We start from the raw sequence: 20,527 nt of genomic DNA, 5'->3' as shown, positions 1-20,527 counted from the left end.
CAAATCATTCTGCTCTTCCACAGCACTGAACCTTCCATTCAAAGTATGATTTACTGCTTTTTATCTCAACTCAAGTGCCTCACCAAACACTTACTGGCATCAAATTGCATCTTTCACTTTTTAACCCATTCTTATCAATAATCTTTTGTATTTGATCTCCTCAAATAAATGATATATCCTATTTTGGTACTATTGGCAAATTTGAACATTACTCCCTCTAGGTCTATAGCAAAATTAGTGTTATGTATAATGAACAGAATTGCCCAAGAACTGAACCCACTACCCATCAATCCGAAAAAATGCCTTAGTCCTATTCTGTTTTTTCTCTTCTAAGCAATTTTTCATTCAGCGCGCTATCCTCCTGCTAATTCCATACTCATCTGTAGCAATTTAAAGACCTTGTACTCTATATTTTTCCCATCTACCATCTGTGACCTCCTCAGAGAATTCTGAGGTTTGCGAAACCTGGTGGTCACTTTTGAAATCCTTTCTAGCTATTTCAACCATTTTCTTCTGTCTAGATATGTGGCAATTTCATTCTTAATCAAAAGCCCTAAAAATTCTCCCTACCAAAAAATTAGCTAGACTAGGGGTAGGATTTTTGCCACAATGGAGAGGCTCTCCGTCTTGGCGAAAATAACCGAAAATCCTAAGTCCCTCCCCAAACATGGCATTTCCTATTTTCGTGGGGAAAGGATTGGGGTCGAGTCAGGGTTCGCGCACGCACATTTTACAGATGCAGCTAGCCATTTAAATCATAAGCTGCCCCCACTGAAATGGGATTTTGGTAGCCTAGGAGTGTGAAACCCAGCATGTGCAGATTAAACGAGGTAAGAGCTGGTTTGAACTTGGTGGTTTTGTTTGGATAGCCAGGGTGCCCCTTGAGAGAGGGAAGGTACTCCTTTGGATATCGTACCAAGACACCTTTGGGAAATGTAAGGCATCCTTTGGGACTTGGAACTTTCAAAAAACTGTCAAAACTCATTGGAGTTGTCAAAGCTGTTAGTGGATTTAACTCTGGTGGGCTTTAAATTTAAAAATCAGTCTGGAGCTAAAAAAAATAAAATCAGTGCTTGACATTTCATTCTGTCTGTTGACATAAGCCTGAGAGCTATCATGAAAGGATTTGTGCTGCAATGACTGATTTTACAAACTAACATTATTGCAGTGGGGTGCCTGTTAAGTGAGCAGTTTAATTGACAACTCCAAGTGGTTATAGAATAGAAATGTTTGTTTTCATAAGAGATTAGTTCAATGAATTTCTATGTATTGATGTTTTCTTTAATCATGAAGTGTTTTTTGTTTAAAATGGTGATGTCATCAATTGACACATAATTTTATGTCAGCATGGCTCCCGAGGTTTGCCCAAGGAAGATACAAGGTGAATTAGCATGGAGGGGGTAAGGGCAAAGAGAGGTGGATTGGGGGGGGGGGGGGGGGGCATGGGTTGGCATTAGTTGACACAGGAGATACAAAGGGTCATGGGTATGGGGGGCTATGGGGGTTAGGTAGAAGGTAATGGGTTGGCATGGGGTATGGGGGCCATTGATGTTGTGTACTAGCACATGGGATGGCATGGGAGTATATGGGGCAATTGGATTGGGTAAAGGGGCATATATAGGCTTGGGGGCATGAGGGCCATGTGCACGATGGGGGGGGAAGAGATGGCATGGGGGTATGATGGTCCATGGGGGTGGATAGAGGGGCATTGGTTGGCTTAAGGGGTATAAGGGTATATGGGAGTGTGCGGAGGGCATGAATGGTATAGGTTGACATGGATAGGGTATGTGGAATATGTGGGGGGTGAGGGGGTGATGGCTGGGGGGGCTGTTTTTTTTATTGAATTCAACAAGCTGCCAGAGCAGAGGCAGGCCTTCCACCCAGCCCACCTTCGCACCTGGCAGCCTCCACACTCGTTGCGGGTACAGCGGGCCCGACTTCCAATCCAACCCACCCCACTGAACGAAAATTGGAACTTGGGGGGGGGCATGCCATTTTTAAAGGTCAGAGTTGCAGAGCCGGAATTCTCCAGAACCAGGAGCGTAAAATAGGTACTACATTTGCCAGTCTCCAATTCCCCATCTGTTAGGAAATAGAGATAGCTTAAGTAAGTTATACTTGTATTGTGAGTGTTAGGAATGAGCTTTAGCTTTAAAGTTTAGGTTTGATTTGTATTTCTGCATCTGTGTTAAGAAAGGTCAAATGGGGTTTTAGTTTTACTTTAAAAGGCTGCTTGCATTTCTAATGAAATATTTATGACCCCTATAAAGCAAAAGTAAGCACACAAGAGCAGGAAGAATAGTGCTGTTGCCTAGTAACAGGGGGCCAGACAGACAGGCAGGTTCCTCCCAGACACACAGAAAAAAGACAATAGTTTTGATTTGGAAGCTGTGGAGTTCAGCTGGTTTTTGAAAGTTGCTGTCAGGAGAGACTGGAACAAAGGGGACAGATAGAAGTCCCAAGCTAAGAAACATCCCAAAAGTCCAGGGGGAGTGGAAGAAGGGAAAGTCCAAAGAAGACCTTCTAGTTAAAGGAAGGACAGGAACCTGGGTAAAGGTCCTGTTAAGTGAAGTTAAGAGTGAGGGGCAGAGAGAAAGGCTCCAAGCTTCAGCTTTAAAGTGAGACCAGCTTGCAAGAAGCAAGAGACAACTGAAAGTCTGTAATTCTTTGCTATGGGCATGTGAAACAGTGGTGTACTGTTAAGGCTAAGTTGGTGAGAGAGTGCATGGAAGACAGTTTGAGTGCACGTGATGACCAGGGAAGAAGGACATCAGAAGGAGAGTTCGAAACCCTGGAAGTGAACCCTTGAGGAAGGTGTCTGAAAGAAAACATCAGTTTGGGCGAAGATTCTAAGGCGAGGTCTTGGAGAGTGGAGATTGGAAACCCTCATGTGAAGGACGGAATTCAGTAAGGCTGGTTTGCTCACAGTGTGACAAGCACCTAGGGGGAGTCGAGGGGAGATCCATAGCATCTGGTTGAGGTGGCATCTGTCACTTGAGGTCAGAGTGTGGTGTGTCTGACCACAGGGTGCCATAGATTTACATGGACTGGGTACTTGCTGTGTACATTAGAGTATAAGATAGCTTTTGTAACTTATGTTATCCTTACAAATCTGTATATATCTGTAAAGGTATAGTTGTGGATGAAGGAGTATTGTAATATAGTTCATCTTTTCTTGTTGAATAAATGTTTTATTCTTGTGTTAAAAGTTCATCAGCCAACTCGTATTGCCTCTGTTCAGTAGCTACTCTCCACATATCTAAACAAAAAAAAAGTTAGGATCTATCAAACTGGGTTCCACTCTGGGATCAGGCTTGGCCAGGAGTAACCTCAGCTTGGATCATAACACCGTCACAAATCCACACTCAAGTATGCCAAAGTATATTTCTTCCCTCTTGATCCGAGAATATACTGTAGGGCTCCTGGCAGCTTGTCTTTCTGTAGCCTTATTAACTTCCCTTTTGCTCTGAACCACTTCAACCATCACCTGTTCTCTGTTATCTTTCTCTTTAATAAAGACTGATTCATAGTAGTAATAAAGATCTATTTATGAAAATCATCGACAAATTGACAATCTTCTCCTCTGAGGTCTTATTTCACATTTAACAGTTCTCTTTCGAATGACATACAATACTTTATTATTCCTTTAGATGGCTTTTTGAATTTCTTTCCCTCTTAGCTCTCCCTATTTCTTATTATGTTTCATAACCTCCTTTCTTCACCATTATTATAATTACTAATCTTCAAAAGTCCTCTTCTTCAATGTTAATTTGTTTCTAAACTTATTCATCCATAACTTTTTAAAACAACAAATTGAATTTATGCAGAGCCCTTAATATAGGAAAACACCCTGAGGCACTTTACAGAGGTATAAAGAAAGAAAACACTTACGTTTATTTATATCTTGTACATCCCAAAGGGATTGTAGGGCTAGAGAAGGTTACAGAGATGAAGGGCAAAACTATGAGGACGAGAATTATAAATTGGAAAGTGTTGAGAGACTGAGACGCAATGTAAAGTGATGGATGTATGGAACTCGGTATGGGGTAGGATAGGGCAGCAGAGTTTGCATGAGCTGAAGTTTACAGAGCATGGAGAATGGGAGGCCAAACTGCATAGCATGAAATAGTCAAGTCTGGAGGTGACAAAAGCATGAATCAGACATTTGTCGACAAGGCAGCGGCAGAGATAAGTGATGCTATACAGATAGAAGTAGGCAGTCTTTGTGATGAAGATTATGGAGTTCTAGAAGTTCACCTAGTGGTCAAATATTAAACTATTTCCATTCTCTTTAAAAATGGAATTGTTCAGCACCTCTGCAAGCTATTTTTAAAAACATTCCACTGCGCTCTTGTGCTGTGCTCCAATTTCTCCATCTACCTCAACTTAGCTGATCATGCTATCTTTCCAAAATTTGTCCAAATCCAATTTGCTGTTCAAGATTTTGTCCTGAGTTTTTCCCTTTCTAGCTGCATCTTGAAACTTGTTATATTGTGATCACTTGTCCCAAGGTGCTCATTGACATTTAGCTAATCTACTTGATCTATTTCATTACACACTATAGGTGTATGGAATACATTTTGGGAATTCTTTTCTTTTTTCTCCATTTATTCCTTCTATTGGTTAATGGATAAATAAAATCTACCAAAATAATAATTTAGTTATTCTTACTAAACTTTCTAATCCTACTCCAGATTTCACTCCCACAATTTGGTGGGCTGTAGTATACCCCTATTAATGTGACAAGCTCTTTGTAAAAAAACATTGAATACCAACCATACTAACACTGTCCCCTTCCTTGTCTACATCAGTCCCCTCTATGACAATAATTCACTCTTATACCACTACTGACAGTTTTAAAACAATACAGTCAAAATTTCTAGGGCTTCTACATAACCATCACCTTTTCTGATACATCAGTCAATCCCAGAATCAGTTCACCTTTTCTTCTTCTGTTGCTATTTTCAGTTCCAGCATTATTAACACCAACATTAAAAACTATAAATTATGTTTTTATGCTTCATGTACAGGTCGCGATCATATTTACAGAAGTTATTCCAGTTTAAAATTGAGAACTTTATAACGGCCTGTATGTTTTTCACCCATTCTTATCCACATTTTAGCCAGGTTTCTGAAAGCGCTACAAAATCTAAGCCTTCCTGTAAAATAATCACTTTCAGTGCTCCCATTTACACCCTCACATTGCAATAACTACATTTGAATCATTTTGCTTTTCTCCCCCGAATCTGATTGTGTGGAGTGGGAAACAGGTTTGCTTGAAGGGCTGGGGAAAGCACTCCTGCTGCTGCAAGAAAATAGAATGATACATCAAAGGTGGCCATTCTGCCCATCGTGTTTGTTTTGGCTCTTTCAGAGAGCTACCTAATTAGTTTCACTCCCCTCCTATTTCCTCATATTCCTGCAAATTTTCCTTTTCAAGTGTTTATTCAATTCCCTTTTGAAAGTTATTACTGAATCTGCTTCCACAATCCTTTCAGGATGTGAGCATGCTTCATAGTGTGTGTAATCATGGGAAGCAGCAACAAACAATATCACATATTTTAAACAATTTAAAAAATATAAATTTGATATCCTTGTACATAATTGCATTAAGGATGAGAGAGAGGTCAGGAAAGAAAAAGCTGGCCGAGAAACAACCAAGGCAAATCTCTATCCAGACCTATTTTGATTTCCTATAAGTACCCCATCTCTCCTATCCTACCTACCCAGTTCCGCCATAAATCCATATTAGGCACATGCCAACTTGGCTCAGTTGTAGCACTTGCTTCTGGTTCAGTAATTGGTGAGATCTTGTCCTATATCAGGCCTTGAGCTCAAAATTTAAGCTGATACTTCAATACAGTTTTGCACTGTCAGAGATGCTTTCTGTCACATCTGTTCTGATGATGCCACTTTCCAAAATAGTTCCTCTGACATGTCTTCCTTCTTCCTTAACCGAGGTTTTCCACCCACGGTGATTGACAGGGCCCTCAACCGTGTCCAGCCCATCTCCTGCGCATCCGCCCTCACTCCTTCCTCTCCCTCTCAGAACCATGATAGGGTCCCCCTTGTCCTCACTTATCACCCCACCAGCCTCCGCGTTCAAAGGATCATCCACCACCATTTCCGTCAACTTCAGCATGATGCCACCACCAAACACATCTTCCCTTCACCCCCCCTGGCGGCATTCTGCAGGGATCGTTCCCTCCGGGACATCCTGGTCCACTCCTCCATCACCCGCTACACCTCAACCCCCTCCCACGGCACCTTCCCATGCAACCACAGAAGGTGTTACACCTGCCCCTTTACTTTCCCCCTCCTCATCGTCCAAGGGCCCAAACACTCTTTTCAAGTGAAGCAGCACTTCACTTGCACTTCCCTCAATTTAGTCTACTGCATTCGCTGCTCCCAAAGCGGTCTCCTCTACATTGGAGAGACCAAACGCAGACTGGGTGACCGCTTTGTGGAACACCTTCAGTCTGTCCGCAAGCATGACCCAGACCTCCCTGTCACTTGCCATTTCAATACACCACCCTGCTCTCAAGCCCACATGTCCGTCCTTGGCCTGCTGCAATGTTCCAGTGAAGCTCAACGCAAACTGAAGGAACAGCACCTCATCTTCTGACTAGGCACTTTACAGCCTTTTGGACTTAACATTGAGTTCAACAACTTCAGATCATGAACTCTCTCCTTCATCCCCACCCCCTTTCCGATTCCCCTTTTACCAATAATTTATTTTTTTTAAATATATTTTTATTTTCCCACCTATTTTTAAATCTATTGTTTTATCTCCATCTTTTCGCCCATTTCGATCCCTTCCCCCACCCCACCTCCGTCAACACCCCTTTGTCCTTTTGTCTACGACATCTTTGGCAATCTCTTCTTTGCCTTCATCTATCACTGACTCTCTATCCAGCTCTACCTGTCCCAGCCCCCTCTACCAGCTTATATTTCATCACATTTCTATATTTCTTTAGTTCTGATGAAGAGTCATCCGGACTCGAAACGTTAACTGTGTTCCTCTCCGCAGATGCTGTCAGACCTGCTGAGTTTTTCCAGCTATTTTTGTTTTTGTTTCAGATTTCCAGCATCCACAGTATTTTGCTTTTGTTTTGTTTTCCTTTTCATGTGGTTTTAAAACTGGGGATAGATCTGTCCTAAGTTAGAGAAGCCATGATAGAGCTGGTAGCTCTTTGGGTGCCTTGGTCAACAATCTTACTTCAACCAACATCACCACAAAAAAGAGACTATATGGTTATTTTTGCAGAAAGTGTTGGAAAAACTCAGTAGGTCTGGCAGCATCTGTGGAGAGAGAAAGAGTTAACATTGAGTCCAATATGACTCTTTAGACTCCTCTTCCAAAGAATTTTGTTTTGCTTTTACTTTAGTGGTTATTTTTGCAGTTTGACTTCACTGATGCAGAACAGCTGCTGTATTTGCTTACATAACAAGCCACTGGCAATAGTAACTTGTTGTGTAAAGCATTCTCTAAATATTTTCAGCTATGTGATAAGAAGTGATACAGAGGTCTTATCGAAGGCCTGACATAAGTCTCCAGTGATGCTGTTCCAACATCTTGTACTTTTGGGCTCAGTAATTTTAGAGACAACTCAATGGCTCGATCACTATTTAAGAGAAAAGTTAACCATCCCAAAATTAATTCTACAGATATAGACAAGGGAAAAAAAAATTTTGGTAACCATTTTTTTTTTAAAAGGAAGTGCCAATTGCGATAGTCAATTAGTCCTTTTTTTTAATCAAACAACATGCAAGTTCTTGAGGGGATCTTCTTGGCTATACCACTGTATGAGCAGCAAGGCTGAGCTTGGAGAGACAAGCATCAAGGCCAATTGTATCAGACCAGCGATCAGTACAAGTTATCTCAACTGTCTCATAAATTTGGCTTACAAGCTGCTAATTTGACTATTAGACCAGCTTTATCACCCCACAATTTCAGGCAGTGCTATTATTGCAACAAAGAACCAACAGCAGTTGGTTAACCAGAACATCACTATGCCGTAGCTAGGGGAATAACTAAGCTTCTGCAGTTTTCCAGGAATGGAAGCCATGTCTCCTCTAATGAGTCTTCCCTTAGCCTCCCTTGTATATGATACAGTTTTGTCCTGAGGGTAGTTTAGCTGCTTTCATATTAGTTTAATGCAGCTTCTTCCTTATGCCCAGATCTCATGCTGGACCAAAGGTAAAGCTGCTGCATTTGGGAAGGCCAGTTTTCAAAACTATTTTCCAAGTTGTTGGCTTTTAAAAATCTGATAAGTTTATCCTTGAATCTGTTGCTGGATGCACATCGTCAGCTGGGCAAAGAGATGATTGAATAGAAAGTACATTAATCACAAAGCTTCATGTCTCCTGCTGGACCATTCCAAAACTTGGAATAAGACTCCGTTTAAAAAAAAAGAACCTTTCCTCTCCCATAAAAAGTTTTAATAGTCCCAATGATGATTCTTGAACTTGGTATCATGTACCTCCATTACTGAAGTCTTGTGGCACAATGGGTAGTATCCCTGCCTCTGAGTCAGAAATTCTTGGTTCAAGTCCCACCCCAGGACTTGATGGCCAAGGAAGATGTGTTCATAACCTGCTCAAACCTGCAAATCATTCCAACACATGCCAATGTCAGGCAGTAAGAACAGGAGAGATTCCTGGTCATCCATGTAATGGAAGGAAAGTTGGAGCCTCTACCATCACTATCCATAGCTGAAGACTACAACATGCAGGTAAAAGTGCACATTGCCGCAGCAACTTTAATTCCGAGTGATCTGTAACACACCACCACAATCTCCAGTACTCGGAAATGCACGATACAATCCATGGGCTCTTAAGATTCAATTCCCTATCGTGCTGCTGGTTAATCTCAGCTGGGGTGCCGGTTGGGAATGCTATAATTGGCCTCAGTACCTGGAGAGAGAATTCAGCTTAGATCCAACTACCGTTCACAATCCAGTAGCTCACACCAACATAAGTGAAATGCCATTTTTCTCTCACTGGTTGGACAGCCAGTCTCAAAAGTACTGTTATTTAGATACATGCAGGGTCTTTACCACAGAGGAAGAAAATTGAAGGGAATTGTCCAGACACTTGGCAGTTTGAGAGGGTTTGTACAAGCCCCATGCAGATGGGGTAAAGGGTAGAAAAAAATAACGAAAGGACCACTGACCTTGAGAGATTATCACCTCAGACCCCATAAAATCATTCTTATTCAAAAGTGAAAGAAGTAAAGAAAGGCAGAGGCAACAACTGCAGAGGCTGCAGACATTGCTTAAAAGTAAAGCATTCAAAATAAAAATACCACAGCAACCCAGGAGACTTAATTGGAAAAAACTGTGTTGAGCTGAACTATGAGGAATAGTGAGAAGAACAAACACGAACTGATTCACTAACAATGGGGCTTAAATTCTTAATAATTAATATTGCTACATGGCAGACATGAGCTTTCCAGCGGTTGGTGGGATATACAAAGATTCTAGTAAGAAAGTAGTACTAACTGTCCACCCCTACTTGTCCCATGTATTTCCCAAGCTTATTATTTAAATCTGCTTCAGATGCGCCTTTGTTGAAAGTCTACTTCAGAGGGTCTGAAAGGCCAGCAATACATTCAACCAGATGTAGAACACATGCATCAGGTGGTAGGGCACAGGCAACTACCAATCAATTTGCTAGCTTGTACAGATTGATAGGCGAATCTGCTGCAAATTAAGTTTCATTGGCCCCTCACTCTCCTGATGGTGAGCTTGAGGGAGTATGGGTTTTATAGGCACTAGTTGCTTTCTGTCATTTTTCACAGAGCATTTACAGCTGCTCCAAGATAATCCAAGCTGTAATATGGAGCTGAGTTATGAGGCGCCAGGATTCCCCCAACCTCCAGCTGAAAGTGTTGTGGAGGGGGATCGCTGAGGGAACACTGGCTGCCCTGCAGCCATTTAATGCTCAATTGGCTGTTAAGAAACTTGAGGTGCCCGCCCTTCTGGATCAGGAAGCCCCATCTCAGAGAGCTGCTAGTCAGAGGCCGGCAACTCTCCGGCACTTTGGGACAGCGTTAGATCAGCATTTTGGGATCAGCATTTTGGTGTGTGTTTGGGTTCCTCACTCGGTGCCAAGCTGGCAGGCATCGACGAGGCGAGGGGGAAATGTTGGGGAGCTGGAGCTTGAGAAGTCATTGGGGGGAGAACATAAGGATTAGGAGTAGGAGTAGACAATTCAGCCCCTCGAGCCTGCCCCGCCATTCAATACAATCATGGCTGATCTCATTTTGGCCTCAACTCCAATTTCCTGCCCTCTCCCCATAACCTTTCAACCCATTGCTAATTAAAAATCTGTCTATCTCCTCCTTAAATTTATTCAGCGTCCCGCCATCCACTGCACTCTGAGGTAGTGAATTCCACAGATTCATGACCCTTTGAGAAAAGTAATTCCGCCTCATCTCTGATTTAAATCTACCACCCCTTGGCCTAAAACTATGGCCTCTCATTCTAGAATGCCCCACAAGGGGAAACATCCACTCCACGTCTACTTTGTCTATCCCCTTTAGCATCTTATATACCTCAATTAGATCTCCTCTCATCCTTCTAAACTCTAGCGAGTACAGGCCTAAACTGCTCAATCTCTCCTCATAAGACAAGCCCCGCATCTCTGGAATCAATCTAGTGAACCTCCTCTGAACCGCCTCCAATGCAACTACATCCTTCCTCAAGTAAGGGGACCAAAACTGTGTACAGTACTCCAGGTGCGGTCTCACCAATGCCTTGTACAGTTGCAACAACACTTCCCTATTTTTATACTCTATTCCTTTAGCAACAAATGCCAAAATTCCATTTGCCTTCCTTATTACCTGCTGTACCTGCACACTAGCTTTCAGCGATTCATGCACGAGGACACCCAGATCCTTCTGCACTGAAGCATTCTGAAGTTTCTCTCCATTTAAATAATAAGTCGCCTTTTTATTCTTCCGACCAAAATGGATAACCTCACACTTATCCACATTAAACTCCATCTGCCACATTTTGGCCCATTCACCTAATCTGTCCATATCCATTTGTAAATTTCTTATTTCTTCATTGCAACTTACTTTCCCACCTATTTTGGTGTCATCTGCAAATTTACCTATAGTACCTTCTATCCCTGAATCCAAGTCATTAATATAGATTGTAAATAGTTGGGGCCCAAGGACTGAACCCTGTGGCACCCCATGAGTTACAGCTTGTCATCCAGAAAAAGACCCATTTACCCCAGCTCTCAGCTTTCTGTTGGTTAGCTAATCCTCTATCCAAGCTAATATATTACCCCTAACTCCGTGTGATCTTACCTTGTGTATTAAGAAAGGGCAACCTGGGGGTAAAACCTTGGGGGGCTCCCTCCAATGGGTCCAGAGGGTTCATTAAGGAGTAACACCACCAGCCTACGCAGGGAGACCTGCTGGGTTGGGTGCTTGGCAAAAGCCAGCTAAACTTCAGCAGTGACAGGATGAGGTCCTTAAGTGAGAATTAATTGCTCACACAAGGCTGCCCAACACCACCCTGCTGCTGGTATAATTGCAGTGGGAACAGGGGAGGGCAGGTAGGCAGGCCACCCACTGGATTTAACGAGCCTCCCCGTCTTCAAACCCATCGGCAGGGGAGCATAAAATCCAGACTATGTGCTTGTTCCAGCTGAATTCCTGAATACTTGCCAAAAAAAAGGTTAATGGTAGTATTGCTATTGAGCGTTAAATGGATGCGAGGCAGCCAGTGTTTGCCTCAGCGAACTCCCCAGCCCTCCCAATGCTATTGCTGCTTGTTGAGACCAGCTAACTCCATGCAAACTAGGGATGGAACATGGGGCTTTCTCATTCTGTGTGGTTCAGCGGCACACCAGTAAATGCATTTTCCCACCAACTACAGTAAATTATATAGCATCTCTGATGCTGAAAATGTCTGAACATATTTTACATGGATGGGGAGAGGGAAAAAGAAAAAAATAAATGCAAGGAATAAAGGAGTAGATGCTAAGCCGCTGTTCCAGACTGTACCTTTGAGTAGGTATTGTCTCTCTCTCTTCCTTCTCCCAAAATGCATCATCTCATACCTCTGCATTAAAATCCATTTGCCTCTTGTCTGCCCTTTCTGCTAACCTATCTACATCCTCACTGTTTGCCACTCCTCCAAGTTTGGTATCACTGGCAAATTTTGAAGTTTTATTCTGTATTTAATACCCAAGTCATTTATGTATCTCAAAAAAAAAGTGGTCCTGTCACAGCCTCTTAGGAAACACTGTCTACCATTCTCTCATCAGAAAGGCAACCATTTACCTCAACTTCCTTAAGCCAATTTTTTATCCAAGTTGACACTGACCCCTCCTATTCCACGAGCCTCAATTTTGTTAACTAGCCTTTTATGTAGCACTTTGTTAAATGCTTTCTTAAAAATTCATACAGACAACATCCATAGCAATCCCTTCAATCTTGCACCATCAAAAATTCAACTAGTCAAACGTGATCTGCCTTTCACAAATTACTTTAATAAACTCAAACCTCTGCCATCTTCGCTTCTACTTATATTTTCTAAGCATCCTCTTTCTTAGTAAGCACCGATACAAAGTACTCATTAATTATTCTGGCCTCAACCTGTGCCTTTAAGCATATATTATCCTCTTTGTCCCTAATAGGCCCCATCTAGCCTCTTACTACTCTCTTACTATTTACATTCTCGATGATGATTTTAGATTACCTTTTAAGTTAACTGCTATTCTATTCTCATTCTCTTTTTGACAGTCTTATTTTCTTCTTCACTTCTCCTCTCAACTTAGTTCTTATTTGAAGAATTCACCTGACGTTGACCACACACCCTCTTGCCCTTCCCACTTGTTGGAATGTACCTAGCCTGTACCTGCAACATCTGTTCCTTACTGTTCCATTACAGTTTTTCCAGTCATGCTTTGGTTCCATTTTAACCTGGCTCGATCCCCTCTCAATAGCCTGATTGCACTTAATATGGCAGGCCCTCCCCAAAGGTGGTAACACAGGGCTCTTGCTGGCCCACAAAATTCCTGTCGCCTGGATTAAGTGTCAGCCAGATGTCTCTAATTAACAGTTTTAAATCAGATTAACAGAAATCTACAGGCATCAGAGGCATACAATGAAGAGAATTTATGGCATCAATATCTTAAGTTATGAGCAAATATTTTAGGAAGGAGAGTATGGATGAATGAAATGATGTGCTATCGGAGAAGCATAGTCAATCCAGTAGCTGGAACCGGACAAAGTGGTATTCTGCTTCTTGTATGTCATAACAGCTTGAGATAACAGGATTTGTTGATACATTATGGGAACATGCATACAGAATGTTGGACTGGCTTCATTCAGTTGAGTCTAGGAGGAGGTCGCTTCCACAGCATTCTCATTTAACCAATCCCTGGCAGAGATGGAGAGGGGTCAAGGGCATTCCCATACAACTAAAGATTAAAATACTCTGCATAGGTGGGGGCTGAAAGTAGTGACAGATAGAGGAAGTTCCCTTCCTAAAGTTAGGGCTGATTAGATTAAAGGATTAGTTTATAAATTTATTCTCGCGATGTAGGCATTGTTGGCAAGGCTTTGATTTATTGCTAATCTCAAGTTGTCCAGTAAAACTTGAGTGGCTTGTCAAGACACCATATAGGGTAGTTAAAAATCAACTGCATTTCTGTGAGAATGGAGTCACATATAGAATTAGAGCAGATTTGCTTCCCTAAGGATAGTAGTGAACAAATTGGGTTTTTAATAGCAATCTGATAGCTTAGTTTTTAGTAATATTAGTTTTTTTTAATTGAGATTTTTTAAACTGAATTGAATTTCATTGAAATCTGTTTGATCATATATTGCATATAAAATAAAAGCTAACTTTCAGGTCTAACAATTGGCCTTGTCTCACAAGAGTGTTTAACAGTCCACCTTCCGCAAGGTAGGTGAAATACCAAAGACATAGGTGCATGATTCCAGTATCCACAATGAGGGGTTTTACTGTTATGACCCACGGTTTATCCTAGATAATGGGCAGCAAAGGAAGATTCCTTATCATAGAGGATAGAGAGTCAGCTTACATGGGTGTTTCATGAAATTAACAGACCAACAGACTACCTAAGGCAGCCCCAAAATCTGTATCAGTTGTAAAACAACCAGCATCATGACCTGTCTATAGTGGACCAGTCCAGATAGGTTCCTAGACCATTTAAAGTCATGGATCCCATTGTACTCAATTGAAGCATTACAGGATTAACTCCTTGTCATTGACTTCATGAAGCAGCCAGCAGTAATGAAACATAACAATCAAGGTAGCAGAAAATAATTCCAATTTTTAAAGTATAAGTGAAAATTTTTATGTACAGTTCCCCGAAAGACATTAGAAGAAAAAAAATCCTCCAGTACTTTCCTCACCTTAACACAAAATCACAGGCTTATACCAGGGAAAGGCCGTGCTATCCAATGGACTGTGCACAATTTCTATTATCACAGACTCTTCCCCAATTCATTTAACTTTGAGGGAAGTAACCACAGGCTTACTTACAGCTCTTCAATCTCCCTCAGGAGACTGAGCAAGCAAAGAGATGGAGGATATAACACAAGAACCCATGAGAAATGATTTAATCTCTTGAGTGAGCTGAGCTGATAATTCATGAGCAGCAAAGTGGGATGCAAACCATGTTCCACAAGTCTGCACAACATACCATATGTTAAATTAAGTGGGTGAAGAACTAAATGTAACGTTAATTAGTTAATGAGGGAAAAGAAAAGAGATGAATTTAATAGTGCATAGTATTCCTCTGTGAGTCTAGTTCAGCTCAAGGCAATGCAAGTTCTAATATTCTTATGAGATATAGGTTCAGATTGATGCTTGTTCAGGGGCAGAATCCCAATCCATGAGTTGCTCAAGGGGCTGCTCACAGTGATACTGCAATATATTGCATCACAGATGGGTGAGTGGCAATATATTGCATCACAGATGGGTGAGTGGCCATGATTCTTCCCAAATTTCAAACATGTCACTGGAGGGGCAGTAAAGAGAAAAAAAAAGCAACCATGGGACAATAACTTTATTTTTATAAAGGGTGATTTCACTTGCTTTGTGGGAGCTTTGATAATCAACCACACATTCGAATAGCATTTCCTCGCCATCTTCTGCTGAGGGAAGGGAAATAGAATGGGAATAGTTTGATCAAGATCCCAGAATCAGGTAGATTGCAAGTGTTGTTATATAGAGGAAAATAAAATGTTTGAGGACAACAGATGAAGCTGGAATTGCAAACGGCCTGGTCCATACTTGCGATTTCATGATGAAATAAAGGTAAAACTAGAGAGGAGGACCCAAGAATTACATAAATACTTCATTAAATTGATTTTCAAAGGAAAACTGTCCCTTGTAATTACAATATAATGCGAGGTTACCTGTTTCATGTACTTCTAATTTAATATTTAACATGTTAAAAATCTGCGTAAATCATGTTAAAAACTTTAAGGTATTGAGTTAGCTTCCCTATCAGTGACATCAGTGAGTAGCTGGTGAGTCTTCCCTTTTTTTTAAATAGTAAGGCTAATTAGTATTATTAAGGTTAATTATCTAATAGATAGGGGAATAGCAGGCTGCTCTGAACCTCTGGAGTGCACATCTCATGCTAAGAGAATACCAGGACCTGGATAACCATATGTGCAGAAAGTGTCATCAGTTGCAGCAGCTCAAGCTTCGGTATTTGGAGCTAGAGCATCAGCTCGCGTCACTACGGTGCATCTGAGAAGTTGAGAGCTTCATGGATAGCACATTTATGGACATGGTCACCACGCAGCATAAGAGTACGCAGGGAAAGAGGGAATGGGTGACCAGACAGTCAGGAAGAAACAGGCTAGTAGTGCAGGAATCCCCTGAGTGCATCTCACTTTCCAACCAGTATTCAGTTAAAAATACTGATGAAAACATTGGTTCATCTGGGGAGTGCAGCTAAAGCAAACTTGGCAGCACCAAGGTTGCTCCAGCTGTACAGGGTGGTGGTGAGTAGGGGGGGGGTCACAAAGAGAACTGGAAGAGCAATAGTGATATAGATTCAATAGCTAGGGAACAGACAGGTGTTTCTGTGGCCGCAGACATGAATCCAGGATGGCTTTTGCCAGGTCAAGGGTATCACTGAATGACTGCACAGCACCCTGAGGGGGAAGTGTGAAAAGCCAGTAGTCATGGTCCACACTGGTGCAAATGACGCAGGCAAAAAGACGGATGTGGTCCTGAAGTCAGACTTTAGGGAGCTAGGTAGGAAATTAGCAAGCAGGATCTCAAAATAGTAATCTCTGGATTACTCCCGGAACCACATGCAAGTATAAAAATAGGAGGATAAAGCAGATGAATGTGTGGCTGGAAAGATGTTGCAGGGAGGAGGGCTTTAGATTCCTTATATATTGGGACCAACTCTGAGCGAGATGGGATCTGTACAGGCTGGATAGGTTGCACCTAAACAGAGCAGGATCCAATTCCTTGCAGAGCATTTTGCTAATGCTGTTGGAGAGGGTTTAAACTAACTTATCTGAGGTAAGGGAACCAGGAAGTAATATCAGAAAGCAATACTGAGATGCATAGAATACTGGGAGCAACAGATAGTCCTAGAGTAGAAATATTAAGTTATTCCGTGGATTCAGAGTAAGAGGGAAAGTTTAAATTAAGGTTACTGTGTACATATGTGAATGCACAGAATGTGATAAATAAGGTTGGTGATTTATAGGTGCAAATTGCCATGCGGAAATATGATTCTGTGGCTGTAACAGAGACCTGGCCTGCTCCTTCCCCTAATTCTTGTGTTGATTAGGTATTAAATATTCCAGGAAACAAGGTGTTCAAGAAAGATAGGAAAGGGGGAGGATGGCACTATTAATTATGGGAAACATTGCAATGCTGGAGAGAGAGGACGTCCTAGAGGGGTCAAGGACAGAATCTATTTGCCTTGAACTAAGGAACAAGAAAGGTGCAATTACATTGCTCGGTGTGGGCTACAGGCCACCAAACAGCCGGAAAGATGTAGAGGGACAAATCTGCAAGGAAATTACAGAAAGCTGCAAGAATTATATAGTAGTTATAATGGGGGATTTTATACCATTACTATCCTAGTCTATATTTGGATAATTAAAGGGCAGAAAGGCACAAAAGTTCCCAAAGTGTGTTCAGGAAAACATTCTACAACAATACGTTTCCAGTTCAACGAGAAAGGAGGCACTGCTAGACCTGGTTCTTGGGAATGAGATGGGACAAGTGGATCAAGGGTGAGTAGAGGAACATTTAAGGAATAGTGATCATTGTCATATGGTTTTGTTTGGCTATGGAAAAGGACAAGGAATTATCCAGGCTAAGAATAGTTAACAGGGGGAAAGCTAACTTCAATGGAAGTTGAAAGGATCTAACTCAGATAAATTGGAATCCAAGGTTGGCAGGCAAAACAGTAACTGAACAATGGGCTGACTTTAAAGGAGAGGTAGTCTGGCCATAGTCAAGGTATATTCTCACAAAGGAGAAAGATAGGACAAACAAATCCAGAGCTCTGGATGACGAAAGAGAAATGCTTACAACAGATGGCATAAAATGACAGATAATACAACCAAGAAGCAGGATGAATATAGAGGGTTCAGAGGAAAATTGAAAAAGCAAATAACAGAAACTGAGTACAAAAAGAGACTGGCAGTTAACACAAAAGGGAAAACAAAAGTATTCTATAGGCATATAAATAGTAAACGGGTGGTAAAAGGAGGAGTTGAGCTGACTAGGAACCAAAATTTGGATTTATGCAGGGAGGTAGCGGTCTTGGCTGAGGTATTAAATGCACTCTTCGCATCTGTCTTTACCAAGGAAGATGATCCTACCTAGGTCATAGTGAAAGAGGAGGTAATTTAGGCACTTGATGGGTTTAAAATTGACAAGGTGGTGGTATTTGACAGGCTGTCTGTACTTAAAAGTTGACTAGGACAGGCTGAGATGCATTCAAGGATACAAAGGGAAGTGAGAATGGAAATTGCAGATGGACTGGCCATAATTTTCCAGTCTTCCTTAGGCTCAGGGGTGGATTCACAGGGCTGGGGAATTGCAAATGTTACGCCCTTGTACAAAAGGGGTGTAAAGATGAACCCAGCAACTCCAGGCCAGTCAGTTTAACCTTGGTCGTGGGGAAGCTTCTAGAAATGATAATTCGGGACAAAATTAATAGTCACTTGGGTAAATATTGGTTAATTAAGGAAAGCCAGCACAGTTAAAGACAAATCATTTATCACTAACTTGGAGTTTTTTTTTTACATTTATGGGATTTGGGCGTCACTGGCTGGGCCAGCATTTATTGATGAAGTAACAGAGAGGGTATTGCTATTGATATGATATAGATGGATTTCCAAAAGGCATTTGATAAAGTGCCGCACAATAGAGCCATGAGCAAAGTTAGAGCTCATAGAACGAAAGGAACAGTAGTAACATGGATTCCAAATTGGCTGACAGGAAACAAGAGAGCAGTGGTTAATGGATGTTTTTCGGACTGGAGGAAGGTTTATCAGTGAAGTTCTCCAGTGGTCGGTATTCGGATCCCTGCTCTTCCCGATAGATATTCATGACCTAGACTATGGTGTGCAGTGCACAATTTCAAATTCGGGGACCATTCAAAATTTGGAAGGATTGTGAACTCTGAGGAGCGAGTGTAGAACTTCAAGCTTCTGGGATGAAAGTTGTATGAGAAAAGGTTAAGCAGGCTGGGACTTTACTCACTGGAGTTTAGAAGAATGAGAGGTAATCTTATTGAAACATAAAAGATTCCGAGGAGGCTTGATAGGGTGGATGCTGAGAGGATGTTTCCTCTCATGGGGGAATCTAGAACTACAGGCAGAGTTTAAAAATAATTGGCTTCCATTTGACTGAGATAAGGAGGAGTTCCTCCTTTCAGAGTCATTAGTCTCAGGAATTCTCTTCCACAGAGATCAATGGAGCCTGATTCATTAAGTGTGTTCAAGACTGAGTTAGATAAATTTTTGATTAACAATTCAAGGATTATAGGGGACAGGCAGGAAAGTGGAGTTAAGGCCACAATCAGATCAGCTATGATCTTCTTGAATGGCGGAGTAGGCTCATGGCCTACTCCTGCTCCTATTTCTTATGAACTTATGAAAAGGATATAGACAGGTTGGTGAAGTGGGGGAACAAGCGGCAGATAAAATTTAATGCAGAGAAATGTGAAGTGATTCATTTTGGAAGAAAGAATGCAGAGACACAATATAAAATCAAGGGTACAATTCTAAAAGGGGTGCAGGAGCAGAGGGACCTAGGTGTATACATGTATAAATCATTGAAGGTAGCAGGACAGGCTGAGTCTAGTTTTTAAAGCATATGGCATCCTAGGCTTTATTAATAGGGACATAGAGTACAAATGCAAGGACGTCATGTTGAACCTGTATAAAGCACTGGTGTGGCCTCAATTGAAGCAGTGCATTCAGTTCTGGGTGCCACACTTTAGGAAAGATGTGAAGGCATGAGAGAGGGTGCAAAAAAGATTCACGAGAATGGTTCCAGCGATGAGGAATTTCAATTATGTAGGTAGGTTGGAGAAGTTGAGACTGTTTTTCTTGGAGAACAGAAGATTAAGAGGAGATTTGATAGAGGTATTCAAAATGAAGATGGGTCTGGACAGAGTAGATTGGGAAAAACTGTTCCCATTGATGGGGAGATTGAGAATTAGAGTGCACAGAATTAAGTTAGTTGGCAAAAGAAGTAATGGTGCCATGTGAAAAAACCTTCTCCACGCAGAGCGTGCTTAGGATCTGGATCAAGCACTGCCTGAGAGTGTGGTGGAGGCCGATTCAGTCGAGGCATTCACGAGGGAATTGAACAAACATCTTAAAAGAAAGAATGTGCAGGGCTACAGGGAAAATGGAAAGGGAGCAGCACTTCATAGAGCCAGCACAGACAAGACAGGCTGAACGGCTTCCTTCTATGCTGTAACCATTCTATGATTCTGTGTTGCATGTATATCCCAACTTTAGATCTAGCCATACATAAAAAAAAGATCCATCACTGCTTTCTCGGGTGCTTCTGATTTCTCAGCAAACAGTTAAAACACAAAACCTTCCGTACCGCTGCATTTACGTCACAGTCTCTCAAGGATACAGCACAGGGTGATGGACATCCAAATAATTAAAATCAGGAGATAAACTCAGTATTGGGTATTTAAAATTATTTTCAATTCTATCAGGTTCAGATCGCAGTTGAAGTGTCCTCATTTATTGATCATTTCAGGACAGTTGGTTGCTTTACCTGATTTCACAGCGCTCCTTGCGCTTGTGACTCCACTTTTGACAGGATTAGCATAGCTTTTAGAAAGTTTGTTGGCAGATACACTGTACAGCACGCCCCCGATGCAGCGCATGCCTTTCATTTTCCATCTCTGCTGAAGGAATCTATAATTGCTGCTCAGTCTCGCTCGGTTCAGGAGCGGTGACCTGCAAGGAAAGAAAGGAGAAAGCCTCAACAAAACGAGAATGGGATGGGATCCTGGT

General features: G+C 41.7%; 1 protein-coding gene across 2 annotated transcripts in view; it reads right to left on the bottom strand.

Moving 5' to 3' along the window:
• Positions 1–20,527, bottom strand: part of zc3h3 (zinc finger CCCH-type containing 3) — a 286,493-nt gene that overhangs the window by 138,856 nt on the left and 127,110 nt on the right. For both annotated transcript variants that reach the window (XR_013576450.1, XM_078540928.1), the window contains exon 5: positions 20,286–20,470. Coding sequence is in view for 1 of the 2 variants with exons in the window: in XM_078540928.1 (XP_078397054.1) it covers positions 20,286–20,470 (185 nt within the window). In the remaining variant the exon portion in view is untranslated. The remainder of the gene's footprint in view (positions 1–20,285; positions 20,471–20,527) is intronic.

Source organism: Cetorhinus maximus, chromosome 4 (assembly GCF_964194155.1).
Source record: "Cetorhinus maximus chromosome 4, sCetMax3.hap1.1, whole genome shotgun sequence".
Classification (NCBI taxonomy): Eukaryota; Metazoa; Chordata; class Chondrichthyes; order Lamniformes; family Cetorhinidae; genus Cetorhinus; species Cetorhinus maximus.
This window is presented reverse-complemented; position numbering and strand designations above follow the sequence as displayed.